Genomic DNA, 16,272 nt, shown 5'->3' with positions numbered 1-16,272 from the left:
ATGTGCCGAAACGGGTTTGGCTCAATGGACAGAGCGTCGGCTTGGGAACTAACGGGTCCCAGGTTCGATTCCGGTTAAGGGCATGTACTTTGGTTGCAGGAACATCTCCAATGGGGGGTGTGCAAGAGGCAGCTGATCGATGACTCTCTCTCATCAATGTTTGTAACTCTCTATCCCTCTCCCTTCATCTCTGTACAAAATCAATAAAATATACTTTTTAAAAAATAGGTAAAATGTAGATTCCAAACTCAATAGAGACAGTAGTCACAGTAATTGTCACACAATAAATGCCGATGTCTTTAGTTTTTCAAACCCCATGTCACAGCCACCTTGGTCTGATTCTCTCCTCTAAGGAATTCCAAGAACTGGTTTGGTTCACCTAACCATCTACCTGGGGGCAGTCCTCTCTTGCCATCCACTCAAATCCAGAACTCCAATTTGTGGGGTGCATGATCCTTCGGTCATCCATAAAAGTGTCTGGAAGTTATCGATATTTTTAGCCAAAGTCAGGGACATAAAACTCCTTTTTGAAGGGATATAGTGAATCCTGGTATTCATCACCAAAAAGATCTCCTCAAGTATGAAAAAGTGCAATCTGTGCCTCTTTTAAAAACAGAACCTTTAAGGTTAAAAGAGAAAATCCCTTCCCGAACTCACATTGTCAGACACATCAGCCACACAGGAGCTGACAAGACCTGCTGTTCCCATGACTTTAAAACCACACCCCTGAATGAAGGAAAATGGCGGGAACTTTCTGCACAGCGCTCCTCCGCCCAGACTGGGGTGCAGACATAACCCTCCCTCTGGAACTAGATCCCGCCACTTTTGCCAAGGCCGCTGGACATGTCCCTTAAACACTGGACTTCAGGTCTTCATCATTCCGTCCTACGGATCTGTCCTCTTCAAGCTCTTTGTCACGGTCTGGGGAAATACTCTGACTTCCTATGGTGCTGGAGGCATCCGAGTCCAACCGTCTTCTTTTCTTCAGTTGGTGTAAGTGGGATTTGGATTTCATATGTGCTAAAATAAAACAACACAACAACAAAAAATACAAAAAAACTAATTAGGCTTTTCTAGAATCAATCCTAGCAGCATATAAAATTAGCTATGCAACCCTTCTGTTTAATCATAACAAGAACAACACATGTATTGGTATAGCTGCTTAGCAATTTTAAAGGAAGAATAAGTTACATGGCCAGTGAGCTAGCAAACTAGAGCAAGCTACCATGGGTCACACGCACCCTGCTAGGTGCTTTACATCACTAATCCTCCCCAAAACCTTGCAGACAGTACTACGCAGCTCATTTTATACAAGAGGAAACGAGTTCACAGAGGCCTTACATTTTGTCCAAGACCACACAGCAGGTGAGCTCCTCAGCTTACCTATAGTTCTACAAAGGGGCCAAATTTTCCAGAATCAGGACTCAACTCTCTTTTTTGGTATAGGGCTCCCCAGTCACAGATACATTTCTACTCACATGACTAAAAAGTTAAAAATTCAAACCCTTGTCTGTATTACAGGACAGCTGACCTGCCTGCCACTGGCCTGTGGCACCGAAATGCCCTTCCTGCTGCTTCCCTGCTCTGCAGGCTGCCTTCCGGCACTGCCCTCCCTCTGCCCGGGCCAGATAAGCCATCTGAGTGACTGACCCACAAGGCTCACATTATGCAGACACACAATGCTCCGGGCAGATAACAAGAAACCTCCTCTGACATCCCTCTGAGGGTCCACAGAAGCAGTCAAGCTACTGCTGCCTGACAGCAATTTCTGACCTCTCACTCCAGACAGCTCCCACCCTCTGACTAACTCACACAAGCTCCTTTTCACTAGCCTGTTCTTTTCAATAAATTCTTATTTGGAAAACACCTAAAAAAAACCCCAACAGATTAAATTCTATTTCTACATATTTAAATAATCATTTTTAAAGGGTTAGAAGCAAAAATAAACAAGGTAGAGGTTAGAAGTCAAAGAAAAGTTTACTTGGGAGGAAAAGTCAGCTTTGTTCTCTAGCTAGAGGCTAAGGCAAAAAAAAAAAAAAAGGGGGGGGGGGGGGGGAGGAGTGGGAGGGACACTGGATTGGCTCTCCCTGGCAGCAGGAGGCAGGGGCAGGGACCTGACAGATGGCACTATAGAGGAGCTTATACAGGCCAAGCTCACAAAGGCTCACAAATGATGCTTCTCTAGGGCCACCCCTGAAGGACACTGGACAAATCGAACCACTAAGTTTCCTCTAGAAAAAACAATCAGACACTCTCTCTCTCTGCTCCTTTCATCATTATAAACCAATGACAATCGAGGCTTCTGCTGCTGCTTGGGCAGTCACAGCCGTCCCCAGTCTAACAATGGAGTTCATTTTGCCAGAGTTACCAGTTAATAGACTCAATCATTCTACTGGTTGGTATGGGGAGAAAAACCAACTTCTGTAAGAATCCCATGCAAAGCAGTCCTCTGAACAGAAGGGTTCCAGGCATCAGGTAGTCCGGCTGTGCATGAAAGGAGTGAGCCTTCAACAAGTTTCTAAATGTGACACAAATTCACGGCTTGGAGGCCGAGGCCCTTTGGGATCTGACGGGTGACTACAGAACTCTGAGGGAGTGCAGTGTGACTCTGGCAGAGGCAGATCGAGGCTCTAAAACAGAGCGGAGCCTTCACACAGGGCCGATCCCTGGTTGGCCAGAAGTACCTTATCAAGGAGACATTGCCCAGAACCACCTTCTTTTACCTGACTGATGGCCCTGCTGTCACACTGTGCTAGGTTGAATGTTAAGTTCCCCTTAACACTTTTCATCAGTTTTAACAACCACCACCATTTCAACATTACCTTAAAAATTACTGAAGAGACACCACTTCTGAAGAATGTACTCAGAAAGAGTAACTGCACTTCCCGCTCCTTTCCAGCCATTTCTGCTTGTTTGGGTGATTACTGGCCTCCCTTAAAATCCTACCCCATCCCACTGAGGTCTGCATATGAAAGGCCAAGGAACTCTTATAGGGCAGGTCCACAAAAATCAAAGGACTCTGGAAAGTTAACTGTAGACCCTTCGGTATAAATTATCTACTCTAGCCAAGGGCATATGATCTTCCTTTGAAACTCAGAATACAGAGATAACTGTCCAATTTGGGAAGATAGCCATGAAATGTGAGTACAGGCTCTCAGAGGAATCTGGCCCTCCCTTTACACATCCACAGACTCTAGCCTTCAACCTAGCAAAGACGTTGAATTTCATGAAGGCAGTGTGGACACCCCCTTACAGATTCCCCAGACTCTACCTGCCCATTCACGGTCCCCAATGATGATTCGACCACAGAGGTCACACATGTGAGAACTCCTCTTATTCTCAGTTTTACCGGATGGCATCTTTACTGGATCAGCACCAGGCTTCCGGCCCTGAAATAACAAAGGGGGTAGGGGTGGCAGAGAAGCATTCAATTCAAAGAGAGTTGGATATCATTCTCTGATATTAAGGATAGTAGGATAGTCCCAAGATTCTTTTTTCTCATCCCAGAGAGCAGGTGGGCTGTGAACAGACTTTAGCAACAACCTTTCTGAATGTGAAGGTAGAAACACAGCCTCCCGGATCTAAAAGCAGCCAGCCCTTCTGCTCTATTCCACGGAAAGGAAGGCTGGATTCCCAACAAAGGTATAAACTAAGGAAAGCTGTCTGAAAACCAGACAACAGGCACTACCATGATTAATAATCACCTGGATGAAACTTTGCACAATTTCAAAAGCAGGTTCAAGAACAGACTCCTCCCACTTCGAGATATCAGATACTTCTAAGCCATATATTGGGGGGACACTGGGACCAGGTCCTAAAGATGACAAAGAAAAGCTGTGAGAGGTCAGCCCCCCAAGACCTCATCTGTTCTGCTTCCAGGACTTCAATTCAACAAAGACTTAGAAGGTTGACCGGTCTGCAGCCAACAAGTCTAGCTATATACAGAGTCTCGAGGGTGGGATCTTCCAAATCAGAAAGAAAAACAATATGGAGTAACAGCTCTGAAAACCACTGTGTGGGCTATGATGTGAAGATAGCGCACCACGAGAGGGAATAGCTAGTAGCCTGAAGTACTTCTGCGTGGAGATGAGACTGGAGGTAGCCAAGAATACAGCTATAGGCATTTCATCCGTCTGAGCCAACTGTGTTTGGTGTCTCTGCTGGTAGGCTCCCCAGTCTGAGGATACACTGAATTGCCTTCCACAGCTCCGTTAAGTCAGTTGCCTAACGGCAAAGAGCACTGCCCCATGGACAAAAACATCAAAGTCCTCAGGATGCCAACGGCAGGCAGGTGCTAGCCTTTTGATTGTGCCAACCACAAATAAGATTCTTCTTAAAATGGACTGGGCCGCACCTGCCACCACACGGAAAGGTGAGACCGGGAGGGCGCAGGCGGCATCCACAGCACACCTGGCCTTGGCCAAGCTCTGCACCTGTTTCCAGGCCACTCTCTATTTTCCTTTCCCTCTGAGTCCTTTGTTGGGCTTCTGTGCCCCGTCTAAGCACCTTTCAACAAGTTCTCGGCTCCCAGCTGCTATTCCTGGCTTGAGTCCAAGGCCAAGCTGGGGTGGGGAAGTCCCCCTGGATTCTTGCCAGAACCAGATCCCAGCAGACCAGCCCTGGCCAATCACACACAGCTCCTGATTTGCAGGGCAGCTGTGCCTTTCACACTAGCGCCAGGACTGTGTGGGCATATGCATGAATGAGGAACGGGCATATGATGCACTGTGCCATCAGCTCCTCCTGACTTGGAGATGGGGGTGTGTGTGTGTGTGTGTGTGTGTGTTATTGTGGCTTTACCACAGAAGGAAGCTCCAAATCATTAAAAAAAAAAAAAAAAAATCTTTTGTTACAGACTAATTGTAGCCCTGGGGAGAAGAGAAGCTGCATTAGAAATTCATAGTAGTGAACCTCCATTTCAGCTGACTCAGGCTTCCTCTATCTCACAGGACATGCAAAGAAAGCAGGGTGAGTAGAAGAAAGTGTCAAGAGCCTCTTGGCACCAGAACAACAATGGAGAGCGCTGTCAGAGGGTGAGAGCTGGGAGGGAGAACTCCAGCAATCTGGTGGTCAGCACCACCAATCCAGGTGCTTATGTTCAGAGGCACCGAGGAGCAGGGTGGGCGGCCTCGCTGCCCTTATCTGTAACTGAAAGCCAAAGGAAAAGGTAAACGGGTGATTCAGAAGCATATTTTAAAAATGCCCACAAGATGAAATTGGGGTTTCACTTAATATCTATCTATCTATCTATCTATCTATCTATCTATCTATATGTAGCTAACATGCAAAGTGTCCCCTCAGTTTGAACAAGAGACCGCGAGTTCAATTGCTCATTATGACATGCGCTGACCACCAGGGGGTAGTGAAGAACAAAGGAAGGCCCTGGCCCTGATCACCAGCCAGGCCTAGGGAGGACCCTGCCCATGTACAAATTTCGTGCACCGGGCCTCTAGTATCTTAATACGCACACAATTTCTTACCCAAGGCCAATACAAATGCTGTCCAGCTAAAGTTATAACTATAGGAAACAAGAAGACTGGTGGAAAGCAGAGCATGGACTTCAAAATCAGGCCTGCATTCAATACTCTACTGCTTAATAGCTAGGGGATTCCTAGCAAGTTATTTAACCTGTCAGAACTTCCATTTCCTTACTTGCAAAAATAAAATAATACCTGGAAGGCAGAATAATGTATGTATAGCACCAAATTTAGTACCAAGTATCAAATGAATGAGATTTTCCTTTCCTTTTCCTTAAAAGTGCTATACAGCCCTGGCCCATGTATATTCAGTGGTTGAACATCACAGGTTCAATTTCCAGTCAAGGGCACATACCTGGGTTGCAGGCTCAACCCTGGGCCCCAGTCAGGGAGCAGGTGGGAGGCAACCAGTCATGTGTTTCTCTTTTATGGATGTTTCTATCTCTCCCCTCCCCGCTCATCTCCCTCCCTTCCACTCTCTCCAAAAAAATTAATGAAAAAAATATCCTGGGGTGAGTATTAACAACAAGAAAGTGCCACCTAGGGGGCGGGTACAGGTTATAGGGGGTTTATGGGGGGGGCGGGGGGGAAAGGGGAATATCTATAATACTTTCAACAAGAAAGTTTTATTTTTAAAAAGTGCTAACTAATGCCGGGACCGGTTTGGCTCAGTGGATAGAGCGTCGGCCTGCGGACTGAAAGGTCCCGGGTTCGATTCCGGTCAGGGGCATGTACCTTGGTTGCAGGCACGCAGCTGGTCGATGTTTCTCTCTCATCGACGTTTCTAACTCTCTGTCCCTCTCAATTCCTCTGTGTAAAATCAATAAAATATATATTAAAAAAAATAATAATAAGAAGTGCTAACTAAAATTAAAGGTGAAACAGTTTGAAGCACCACATATCTGAACACAAAACACTCTGTTGAATATTTTGTCTTTTTATACTGCTCATCTGGCCCAAAAACCATGCTAATTAGGAAAGGCTTACTACAGAAATTTGATTGCTCTTCAAAATTAGAAGCTTAAATCAACCCTGAGCACCAACTCTGCTAAGATGTTGCTATTTTGCTCTTCCCAGTTTGCAGCCAGCATGCATGTGTTCAAGGCACAGGGCAGACTTCTTATTGGAAAGACTTGTTTTCTGAGACATCACAAGAAAATATCCCTGGCCAAAACCGGTTTGGCTCAGTGGATAGAACATCGGCCTGTGGACTGAAAGGTCCCAGGTTCGATTCCGATTAAGTGCATGTACCTTGGTTGCGGGCACATCCCCAGTAGGGGGTGTGCAGGAGGCAGCTGATCAATGTTTCTCTCTCATCGATGTTTCTAGCTCTCTATCCCTCTCCCTTCCACTCTGTAAAGAAGCCAATAAAATATATTAAAAAAAGAAAAAACAAAAAGAAAATATCCCTGAACAATCAATTATGCAACAGACACCTACCCAGGTCATGTCTCCAATCTTAATACAGGTCCAGAAACTGAAGTTCATTTTCTGGGTGAGCTGAGGGAATCTATACTCTATTGAACACATACCCAGGGGATAAGGAAAAACGTAAGACTTACTGCTCAAAAAGCGATTTTTAATCCATCGGTTTTGCTTCCGGGCATATCTCTTAGTCACTTGTTTCAGGGCCTCAATACCTGAAAGATCAAAGTAGACATAAGGACCTCTAAGTACTTTTCACCCTGCCAAAGAAAGGCCCATCCCGCCCAGCCTAAGAGAAAATTAGCCACAGCAGCGCACTAGTGGACTCTTGGTCGACAAAAATCTTAATTCTGAGCTGCCGGCCATTTGGGACTCTTTTTTTGAGGCCTTAGCGCTCTCTCAGACCACACCAGTGGGGAACTCCGTCACCCAGGATGCCCACGGTGGGAGAGATGGAGAAATCCACACCTTTCTTTAGGAGCTGGTGACCAGTCTCGGGCGTGCATTTTCCCTCAGTGGTCAGGTACTCGTGAAATTCCTTGAAGCCAATTGACTGGAAGATACCGTGTTGGTAGTCCTGGCTGGGAACAGGAGAGGTCAGCAGAGGAGCCACTGCACCTGAGCACTAGCAGGGGCCTTGGAGATGATCGAGCTGAGCCATTCCATCCCTCAGATGAGGAAACTGAGATCTTGAGCAGTTATTTCCTCTCTGAACTCCTTCCTCCACCACCCCCACCAGCTGCCAGGTTACTTCCCTTGAAAATTAACTCCTGAGAATGCCTGGCAGATTAGAAAACTGCAACTGGAACAAGGACACCAAACCTCCTCCAACAGGCCTTGCCAAGGACAAAGGCTAACAAACAAGAAGATCCAAAGCCAGTATTATGTTTGTAGTCTTTTGACCATAAGCAAGGGATGAAGAGTGGGTTAAAATAATAAGTCAAATCCTCACCTATTTTCTTCAACTTTCTTCTGATTATAGCGTCTGTGAAAATCTCTTAGTTCATCCAAGAGCCCAGCAGCAAGCATGTCATCCACCCTTTTATCCAAGCGCTCATCTAGAACTTGAACCAAATTAACCCATCACCGGTAAGCCTGCTGTAGGTGTGTGACCATACACTTACATGAATGGGCATGCTGCACAAAGAAGAAAATTTGTTCAAAAGGAAGAAAGGGTTCAAATGCAAAGATCTCTAATAATAAAAGGCTAATATGCTAATTAGACCAGACGTCTTCCAGGCAGCCTTCGGGACCAAGCCAGGGCTGGGAGGGAATCCCAGGTCCAGGTGCCCGCCAGCGGCTGGAGGGAAGCCCAGGTCCCAGCGCCAGAGGGATGCCAGTGCCAGCAGCTAGGGGAAGGAAGGCCTACTCTTGCATGAATTTTGTGCATCGGGCCTCTAGTTATATAATAATTCATATGACATTTAGTCACACTAAGACTCTGCAACTCCAATGAAAACAGCCAGAATGAAGCACACATCTTATTATTATATAAAGAGAAAGCAAACAATTGCTCCTTTTAGGGAGAACAAGTATTTTTTATTTTATTTATTATTTATTTAAATCCTCACCTGAGGATATTTTCCCATAGATTTTGAGAGAATGGGAGAGAGAGGGAAAGACAGAAATATCCATGTGAGAGAAACACATGAATTGGATGCCTCCTGCATATGCCCTGGCCAGGGCCAGGGAGGAGGAGCCTGCAACTGAGGTGCATGCCCTTGACCGAATCAAACCCAGACCCTCTGGTCCACAGGCTGACACTCTATCCACAAATATTTTATTCTCAAATGGAATGTGCGTCTATTGTTTATTTTAGAGGCAGCTAAGAACCCCCTGGTTTACCCTTCTTACTTTTTTCTATTATATTTGTAATTCTAATTTTGTGTTATTTCTCATTTTAAGAATTCTCAGATGACTCCTTCAAAAGAAAAAGGAACTTTAGTCCAAAGTCATCCTTGGTGTATCCTGAACAATTGAACGAAGAGTGAGAGGTCATAATCACTCAGATGCAGTGGTCAAATACAACTTTATTATAAATCAGATACTATTACATTATGCTAAATTACAGGACATTTTTATTTACAAAAACTTAATTATGGCCCTAGTCAGTGTGGCTCAGTTGGTTGGGTGTTGTCCTATGCACCAAAAGATTCAATTCCCAATCAGGGCACATGATAGAGGATACAAGCTTGATCCCCCGCAGAGGGAGTGCAGGAGGCAGCCCATGGATATTTCACTGTCGCATCAAGGTTTCACTCTCGAATTAACATTTCACTCTCCTTTTCACTCTCTCTAAAAATCAATTTTTAAAAATCCCTTTAAAACTTTTTCCATTATGAAAACACTATCTTTTTCTATAAACTTATAACTAAAATTAATAACAAATTTTCACCATTTAGTCATGCTCTTCTACCCCTCTGCCACTATTTCATTGCCTGCAATGGCACTAACCCATGTTTCTGTCTTCCTAAAAAGTTTGCATTTATTGAGGACTCTAGATGTGTCAAGCACATTCTCAGTGCTTTATATTATTAACTAAACTAATCCTCAACGAAGCGGTGAGATATGTGCTGAAACATTATCTCCATTTTGCAGGAGAGAAAATGGGGAGCACAGAAGGGAAAGTAACTTGCCTTAAAACTCGCATAGCTAGAAGATGATGGGTCAGGAGTTTAAATCCCAAACAGTCCGGCTCTCAATAACCACACTATACTGCCTATTCTCAAAACGATTTCACCTTTCCAGACCTAGCTCATAGGTTACCTGTACAGATTGGTCCCTGACTCCCCGCACAGAACACCCATCACTTTCTAGCCAACATTTGTCACAATGTAGTATCTATCTCATTATTTGTCGCCCACCAGACTAAGAGCAGGCACTGTGTCTCATATTCATCTCTGAAATCCAAGTACCATTCAGAATACTTAACACTTCAACCTCTTCCACAGGAGCCTCCCTTCTCTTTAGCTTTCTCCTTTGGATCTTCCCTGGATAGAATCTCTGTTCCACCCCACTCACCCCATCTTATCCCACCCTAGTGTCAGGGCTGCCCTTACTCCCTTTTCAGATAGACACTTAGGAGAATGGCACTGTGCCTTACTAAGTCAACAAATAATAGTAAATGAAAGGAAAATTAATAACTAATACTTATTTTGTGTTTATTATGAGCCACTCATGGTTGTAAGCATGTTACATATAGTAATATATTATTACAAGATTTAACTCGAATGAACTCTAGGGCATCAAAGGGCTTTTACCTGTCTGGTTAGCATGAAGCCAGAGGATGCAAGGGTTAGGGAACTTCAGAGGGCCTCCAAGGGGACCACCACCTTCCTCTGCATGTTGACGACGAAGAAATTCACTGTGAGGGATTCCCGTCTCTTCAAACACTTGCAAACTCCTAAGTTATTTGGGGGTGGAAGGGAAGAAGGGGGTAAAAGTCATAGGAAATATTAATTCTCAAGGAGGGTGTTTATTATAAAACATCTCATTCTCACTTTCACTGCATAAGCCCATGAAGACATGAAAGTCCAGGTTACTATGACTCTATAGCTATTCAGAAAGGGGGCCTAAGAAAACTTCAGGTAAAGTAAGAAATAAAACTATTCCTTTAAACACATACCAATTTTTCTGAAATCAGTTAACAGATTCGGAAACAACAGGTTTCTTCTACACAGACAGAATGGGACTTCCTTTCAGGTAAGCAGTAAAAGAACTTGTTTGGGACACTTTGTTACAAGCCAACAAGTCTAGTCTCGCTAGAATGCCTTTCCCACAGTAGAAAAGTATGTTGTATAGCCAGCTCATCAACTTTCTATTTAAATATGTCTAAAATTCTGACTAATTCAATATTCTACTAGCACAAAGACCAATGAAAAAAGAACTCACATACTACTCTTAAGCCACCATATACTCTGTCGGTATCTGTTAGGTCACACAGCACTAGGTAATTTAACTCCCAATTCTATACTCTACCACTCTGGGTGATTGTAATTTATCAGTGTGAAAGGGATCTTTTCCTTCCTGACCCAATTCTACTTCCTGAAACCCTAGCACAAGAGTAAAGACCCCTTGTTATTTCACATCACCGGTCATCCAAAGAGGACCTATGAGAAAAAAACGTACAGTGACAACATCTTCCTTTTCTGGAGGTTAGACTACAGGCTCAAACTAAAAGAAAGATGACAAAGTCCTCCAATCCTCTGTAAAGAAAGACTCTGGAGCTCTTACTTAGACTCGATTGACTCTTATGAAGACACAGTTCTCAACTCATTACTAGTTTAGAAGTAGAAAATGAGGAGAGGTGCTAAGAGAGAACTACTTGGTAAAAGGAGAGGATAATATGGACCAAGCTCTGGAATCATATCATAAAACAATATAAAAACGAATGCTCATCATAATGTTCCTGAGTTTTCAAAAATTTTTTTAAAATATTTTTATTAAAATGTTTAAATAAAATGTTTGGATACTAGAAAACATAACCTTCATTTATCTAGACTATGCATTATCACCAAGGTGATATTGCCCTTAAGGAAGCAAAAACAACCCTTATCTACTATAAGGTGTGTGTCCCTCCAAAGGTCAGCCATACCAAAAAAATCCCATTATTCTCCAGGATTAAAATTTCATTGGTGTGAAGAAGGAAGGGGGCATAATTAGGAAAAACAATTCTAAAAGGTTTCTAGGTAGGGTGGGAGACAATAATGAAAAAAGAATTCAGTAACATGATTTAGAACATTCATTTGAATGGAACACTTCATAATCCCCATCAATGTTACTATATTTGATCTCTATAACCATCCACATAGTAGATACTCCATTAGGTCTTCTACTCTGTCAGATACTCCCAACACAGAAAAATACAGCCAACACATGAGGCTGCAATTTCTAAACAACCTAAGAAAACATGACCTTCTTAAGTTCATGCACCACTTCTCTCTTCCCTTCAAGAAGATCTTCCTGTGTAAAGGTGAGCTGATCTATGAGACAGTTTATAACATCTACCTCCCACTGGGAAAGCTGTTGGGGCAGAACTCAGCATTGCACAATCAATTATGAAACCCAAGTCACAATGTAAACCTACTGCATGCCAGGAAAACTTATATGAAAACTGTTATACAAGCAAAGATCAAACAGAAAATGAGGCAAGATTACATAGGCCCAAGGGAAAAACTATATTGTATATGCATTTTAAATGCAACAACAAAGGAGGGTACAACCATTTATTGAGGGAGTTGGTCTGCGGCAGTAACTCAGGGCCTCCTAACCTTCTAAGCAGTAACACATCAATCTCCACTAAATACTATCATCCAACCTCTCTCTCATCACCCAGGCACAGTGAAGAACTCCCTCTCCTCCAGCTCTAAACGGACTCAGGGGTCAGCGGGCCCGGGCTTTCTCACCTGGCCACTTTGCGCTTGTCGTGTGGATGCAGCTTCGCAGCCATTTCTGGGTCCACCTGGCTTAGGCGTTTGTGAAGTACATGGCCATCCTCCTTTTCAAGCTCTACTTTCCGGTCAACCTCTTTCTCAGTGCCCATCTCCTGGGGCTATTAAGTGAAAGGTTAGAAGTAAATTTAACTCAAGAATTCAATGAGCACGGAGACAGTGTATTACCAGGCACACGGCTAAATGTTAGGAATACAGAATAGAGATGATTCAGAAGGTCTTGCCATTCAGTCAGAGATAGATCATAAACAGAAAATCCCAATACATCATGGTAGTGCTGGGAGGCCACGACAAATAAAAGAGGAAGGGAGTCGAAACCGGTTTGACTCAGTGGTAGAGCGTTGGTCTGCGGACTGAAAGGTCCCAGGTTCGATTCCAGTCAAGGGCATATACATTGGTTGCGGGCACATCCCCGGTAGAGGGTGTGCAAGAGGCAGGATGGTCGATGTTTCTCTCATCGACGTTTCTAGCTCTCTATCTCTCTCCCTTCCTCTCTGTAAAAAATCAATAAAATATATTTAAAAAAAAAAAAAAAAAGAATACAAATGGGTACCAGGCTAACATGTCTATATGAAGACATCCAGGAGTCGTGTTCTCAGTCAGTGTGATCAGAGTAGATCCTAATGGCCAGCACATAGTTTGCGAAGTCCCACACTGCGCAATAGCATCTCTGTAAGGAAGGTTAGTATTGGATATCTCCCTGTCACAGAGATGTTACAGCCAGGAAATGCTGAATCAGACTAGTGCGCTGCTAACTATATGGAGATGCTAATTAATCCACAGAGAAGCATTTTTCCCACACACAGCCCCTGCCCTTAGGCCTGCCTGGGGGAGCACACTTCACATATGGAGGTGGCATTCGATTCAGAATATTAAGTTGGAAAATTACAGTTGCTGAGTGTAAGAAATAGGCAAGAGCCCTTCCACTAAAATTAGCTGGTTAAAAAAAAAAAAAAAAAAAAAAAAAGTTACAAGTGATCTAAACATACCTTGGCACTGATAAGAACTTTCCAGAGTAGAGACTCAATGTAATAATTGGTTCCTCCCACGACAATAGGAATTTTGTGTCGGGCAAATATATCTTCAATGTGAATATTAAGAAAGACATCACAATATTTAATATCAGAAGAGAATCCTGACTCACTCAGAAAGGAGGGTATTAGCAAAAAACCACATTCACTTGGAATTGATACTAGTCTTCAATGTTTCCTACAAGTTCTCAGAATTATTTCCTATCAGTTCTGGAGGGACTGTCACAAACCAAAAGCAGATAAATGACTGTAATTACTTCCAATTCTAGAACTTTCTAGGCCTTGCTGCTAAAATTCAAGGCTTGCTTGGCATTCCAATCAGCTTAATGAGCACAAGTCCAAGGACTCTCACAGAACCAAGTGTCAGCTGCTCAAGAGGCACCAAGATGACATCTGACTTTGCTTCCTAAGGCAAAATACAAACTGGTTCTCTAAGACGTGGTCTAGACTCCATCTTCCATTAGTATGTGGTAGTAGGGCACATTTCAGCCACTCGAGATTCCACTAGATAAACTGAGAAGCACTGGTTCTAGCAACGGATTTCAATGACCAGTTCCAGTTCTTGGGCATTTTATTCAACCTGAGCTTGTTTTCTCACCCGTAAAATCCTCAGGAGTTCTTACGGGGATTAAATGTGACAATGCAAATAAGTTCCCAATCACAAAGCCTGAAATATCTTTTCAATTGAGTAAGCGTTCAATTTATAATTTACTTTAGTCACTATTGTTTTTATGTCTCTGCTACTTTGAATCCTTTTCTTTAGAACTCTGTTGAACAGACGATAATTATCTGCTTTAAGAAGGCTTTGCTTCTGAGGATAATTGATAAAGAGACTTTCAATCCAAACAAAGACTCATTTACACACTTCTTTCCCTTGCCAGCCAGTCAGAGTGCACAGACAAAGATGATCTCTTCTATCAGAAGCCCACTAACCTTTAAGAAGTTGGGATGGGGTGGAAAGATGTTAGCAATCAAGGATCATATAGAAAAAAACATAGTTGTTGCTTTTTAACTTAAATTCTATTATATATTGCTCTCCTTAAATTAAGTACAGGAAGTATACAATTACACAGTAGTTGTAATAAAACTTCAAATATATAATTAACAGCCGAAACAGGTTTGGCTCAGTGGATAGAGTGTTGGCCTGCGGACTGAAAGGTCCCAGGTTTGATTCCGGTAAGGGGCATGTACCTTGGTTGCGGGTGCATCCCGGGTAGGGGGTGTGCAGGAGGCAGCTGATCGATGATGACTCTCTCTCATCGATGTTTCTAACTCTCTATCTCTCTCCCTTCCTCTCTGTACAAAATCAATAAAATATATATATATATATATATATATATATATATATATATATATATATATATATATATAATTAACAAAGGGGAAAAGGACAAGGAAAACAAAAGGGGAAGGCTAAAAACAGTGATACCAAAGGTGGGGGGGGAGTGAAAAGAGGGAGGGAAATAGGCAGGAGGAGACATGGAGTGAAAAGGTTAACTTGTTTGCACAAGACAGGACACTACCATGATCTTGGGCAAAACCCTTCTGTCTGGGCCTCGATATCTAACACCTTCATCTGTCTAATCAAGAAGGCTGACTGGCTACTTCTTAAGTTATTTTCAATTTTGAACTCTGCTTGTAGGTTCTTACCTAAACTCACTACATAGCCAATCCTATAAATGACCTGATTAAATTGTCTCTATGGCTGATGCCCTTTGGAAATTTTAATAAGTTCTCCATTTTCTTTAAGTTCTTCCTGAACAACCAAATTGTCTTATAGCAACAATGAACATACTCTGGTGATTTATTTTAATTTCCAAAGGGTTTTCATATACATTATCTCATCTGATAAACTGCCTCGTAAAACAGGTAGGGCAAGAATTTTTATCCACATTTAAATCTCTGCCATTTGAGAGGCAAAAAAATCTCATTATTTTTATTTGCATGGCCCTGATTAACAAGGACAAACCCTTTTTCATGTTTATCACCATTTCTATTTCTTCCTTTGTGAATTAGTACTCATAACCTTTAATTTTTGTACTGATTCATAAGAGTTCTTCATATTTAAATGTATTAACATTTTGCCTTTCCTTGTTACAATATTTTCCCCCTGGTTTGTAGTCTGTTTTTAAATTTTACTTATGGTGGGCTGTTTCCCCATTATTAAATACACACACACACACACACACACACACACACACACCTATATATTTAACTCTGAAATCTGAAATCATGTCATATATAAAGAGGACTTGGTTTTATTTTTTTCCCAAAACAATGAACTATGTCAGGAATAATTATTAACTACTGCATTTATCTTTCTCCATTTATTTTATTAGATATTGACTGTTTCACGAATTTGCATGTCATCTTTGTGCAAGGGCCATGCTCATCTTCTCTGTATCGTTCTAACTTCAGTACCTATATATGCTGCCGAAGTGAGCACTCTTCACTATTTTTATGCTATCTTAATAAGCTAAGTATATATGCTCATTTGAATTTGTATCTGAATTTTCTATTCTGTGCCGTAAGTTTATTTAGTATATAACTTCCATGCTATTATAATTATTATGAATTTTTAATGTCTTAGTATCTGACACTCCAGATATTAAATGCAGTCTGGAAATTAAAATATATGGATAGCCCTCCTTATACTATCCCCCCCCCCCAAAAAAAATTGCTGTATTACCCAGAACATTTTTTTCCTGTCCCATCATCCCTTTTCCAAATATCCCTTTGAAATTCTAACTGGAAGTCCATTATATTTATAAATTAATTAAGGGTGGAAAACTGAAGCTCAGTAGGGTAAATTAATTAAGCCAATAAAATTCACATGATCAAAAGAGGTGGCTCTAAGACTGGAACACAGATTTTCTGGTCCTAAATCAA

The 16,272-nt window shown here is 42.3% G+C and overlaps 1 protein-coding gene and 1 non-coding gene across 9 annotated transcripts in view; both read right to left on the bottom strand.

Moving 5' to 3' along the window:
• Nucleotides 1-221: 221 nt before the first annotated feature.
• Nucleotides 222-16,272, bottom strand: part of TRIT1 (tRNA isopentenyltransferase 1) — a 38,718-nt gene continuing 22,667 nt past the window's right edge. For 2 of the 8 annotated variants that reach the window (XM_045584804.1, XM_045584805.1), the window contains exons 3-9: nucleotides 10,163-10,305; nucleotides 7,855-7,966; nucleotides 7,371-7,483; nucleotides 7,040-7,117; nucleotides 3,705-3,814; nucleotides 3,272-3,389; nucleotides 222-1,020 (exon numbers count right to left, since the gene is read on the bottom strand). In XM_045584804.1, coding sequence (XP_045440760.1) covers nucleotides 851-1,020; nucleotides 3,272-3,389; nucleotides 3,705-3,814; nucleotides 7,040-7,117; nucleotides 7,371-7,483; nucleotides 7,855-7,966; nucleotides 10,163-10,305 — 844 coding nt within the window. In that variant the 3' untranslated portion in view covers nucleotides 222-850. Of the gene's footprint in view, nucleotides 1,021-1,341; nucleotides 1,392-1,981; nucleotides 2,019-3,271; nucleotides 3,390-3,704; nucleotides 3,815-7,039; nucleotides 7,118-7,370; nucleotides 7,484-7,854; nucleotides 7,967-10,162; nucleotides 10,306-12,307; nucleotides 12,454-13,341; nucleotides 13,441-16,272 lie in introns of all 8 variants that reach the window. The other 6 variants (XM_036446918.2, XM_036446924.2, XM_045584806.1 and 3 more) reach the window with 6 other exon arrangements.
• LOC118725023 lies at nucleotides 15,719-15,829 on the bottom strand. The gene has a single exon (XR_004989789.1). It is a non-coding gene; the product is annotated as a U6 spliceosomal RNA (small nuclear RNA).

The sequence above is a fragment of the Pipistrellus kuhlii genome, unplaced genomic scaffold, assembly GCF_014108245.1.
Source record: "Pipistrellus kuhlii isolate mPipKuh1 unplaced genomic scaffold, mPipKuh1.p scaffold_m20_p_2, whole genome shotgun sequence".
Classification (NCBI taxonomy): Eukaryota; Metazoa; Chordata; class Mammalia; order Chiroptera; family Vespertilionidae; genus Pipistrellus; species Pipistrellus kuhlii.
The sequence above is the reverse complement of the archived record's forward strand: the minus strand, read 5'-3'. Positions and strand labels throughout refer to the sequence as shown.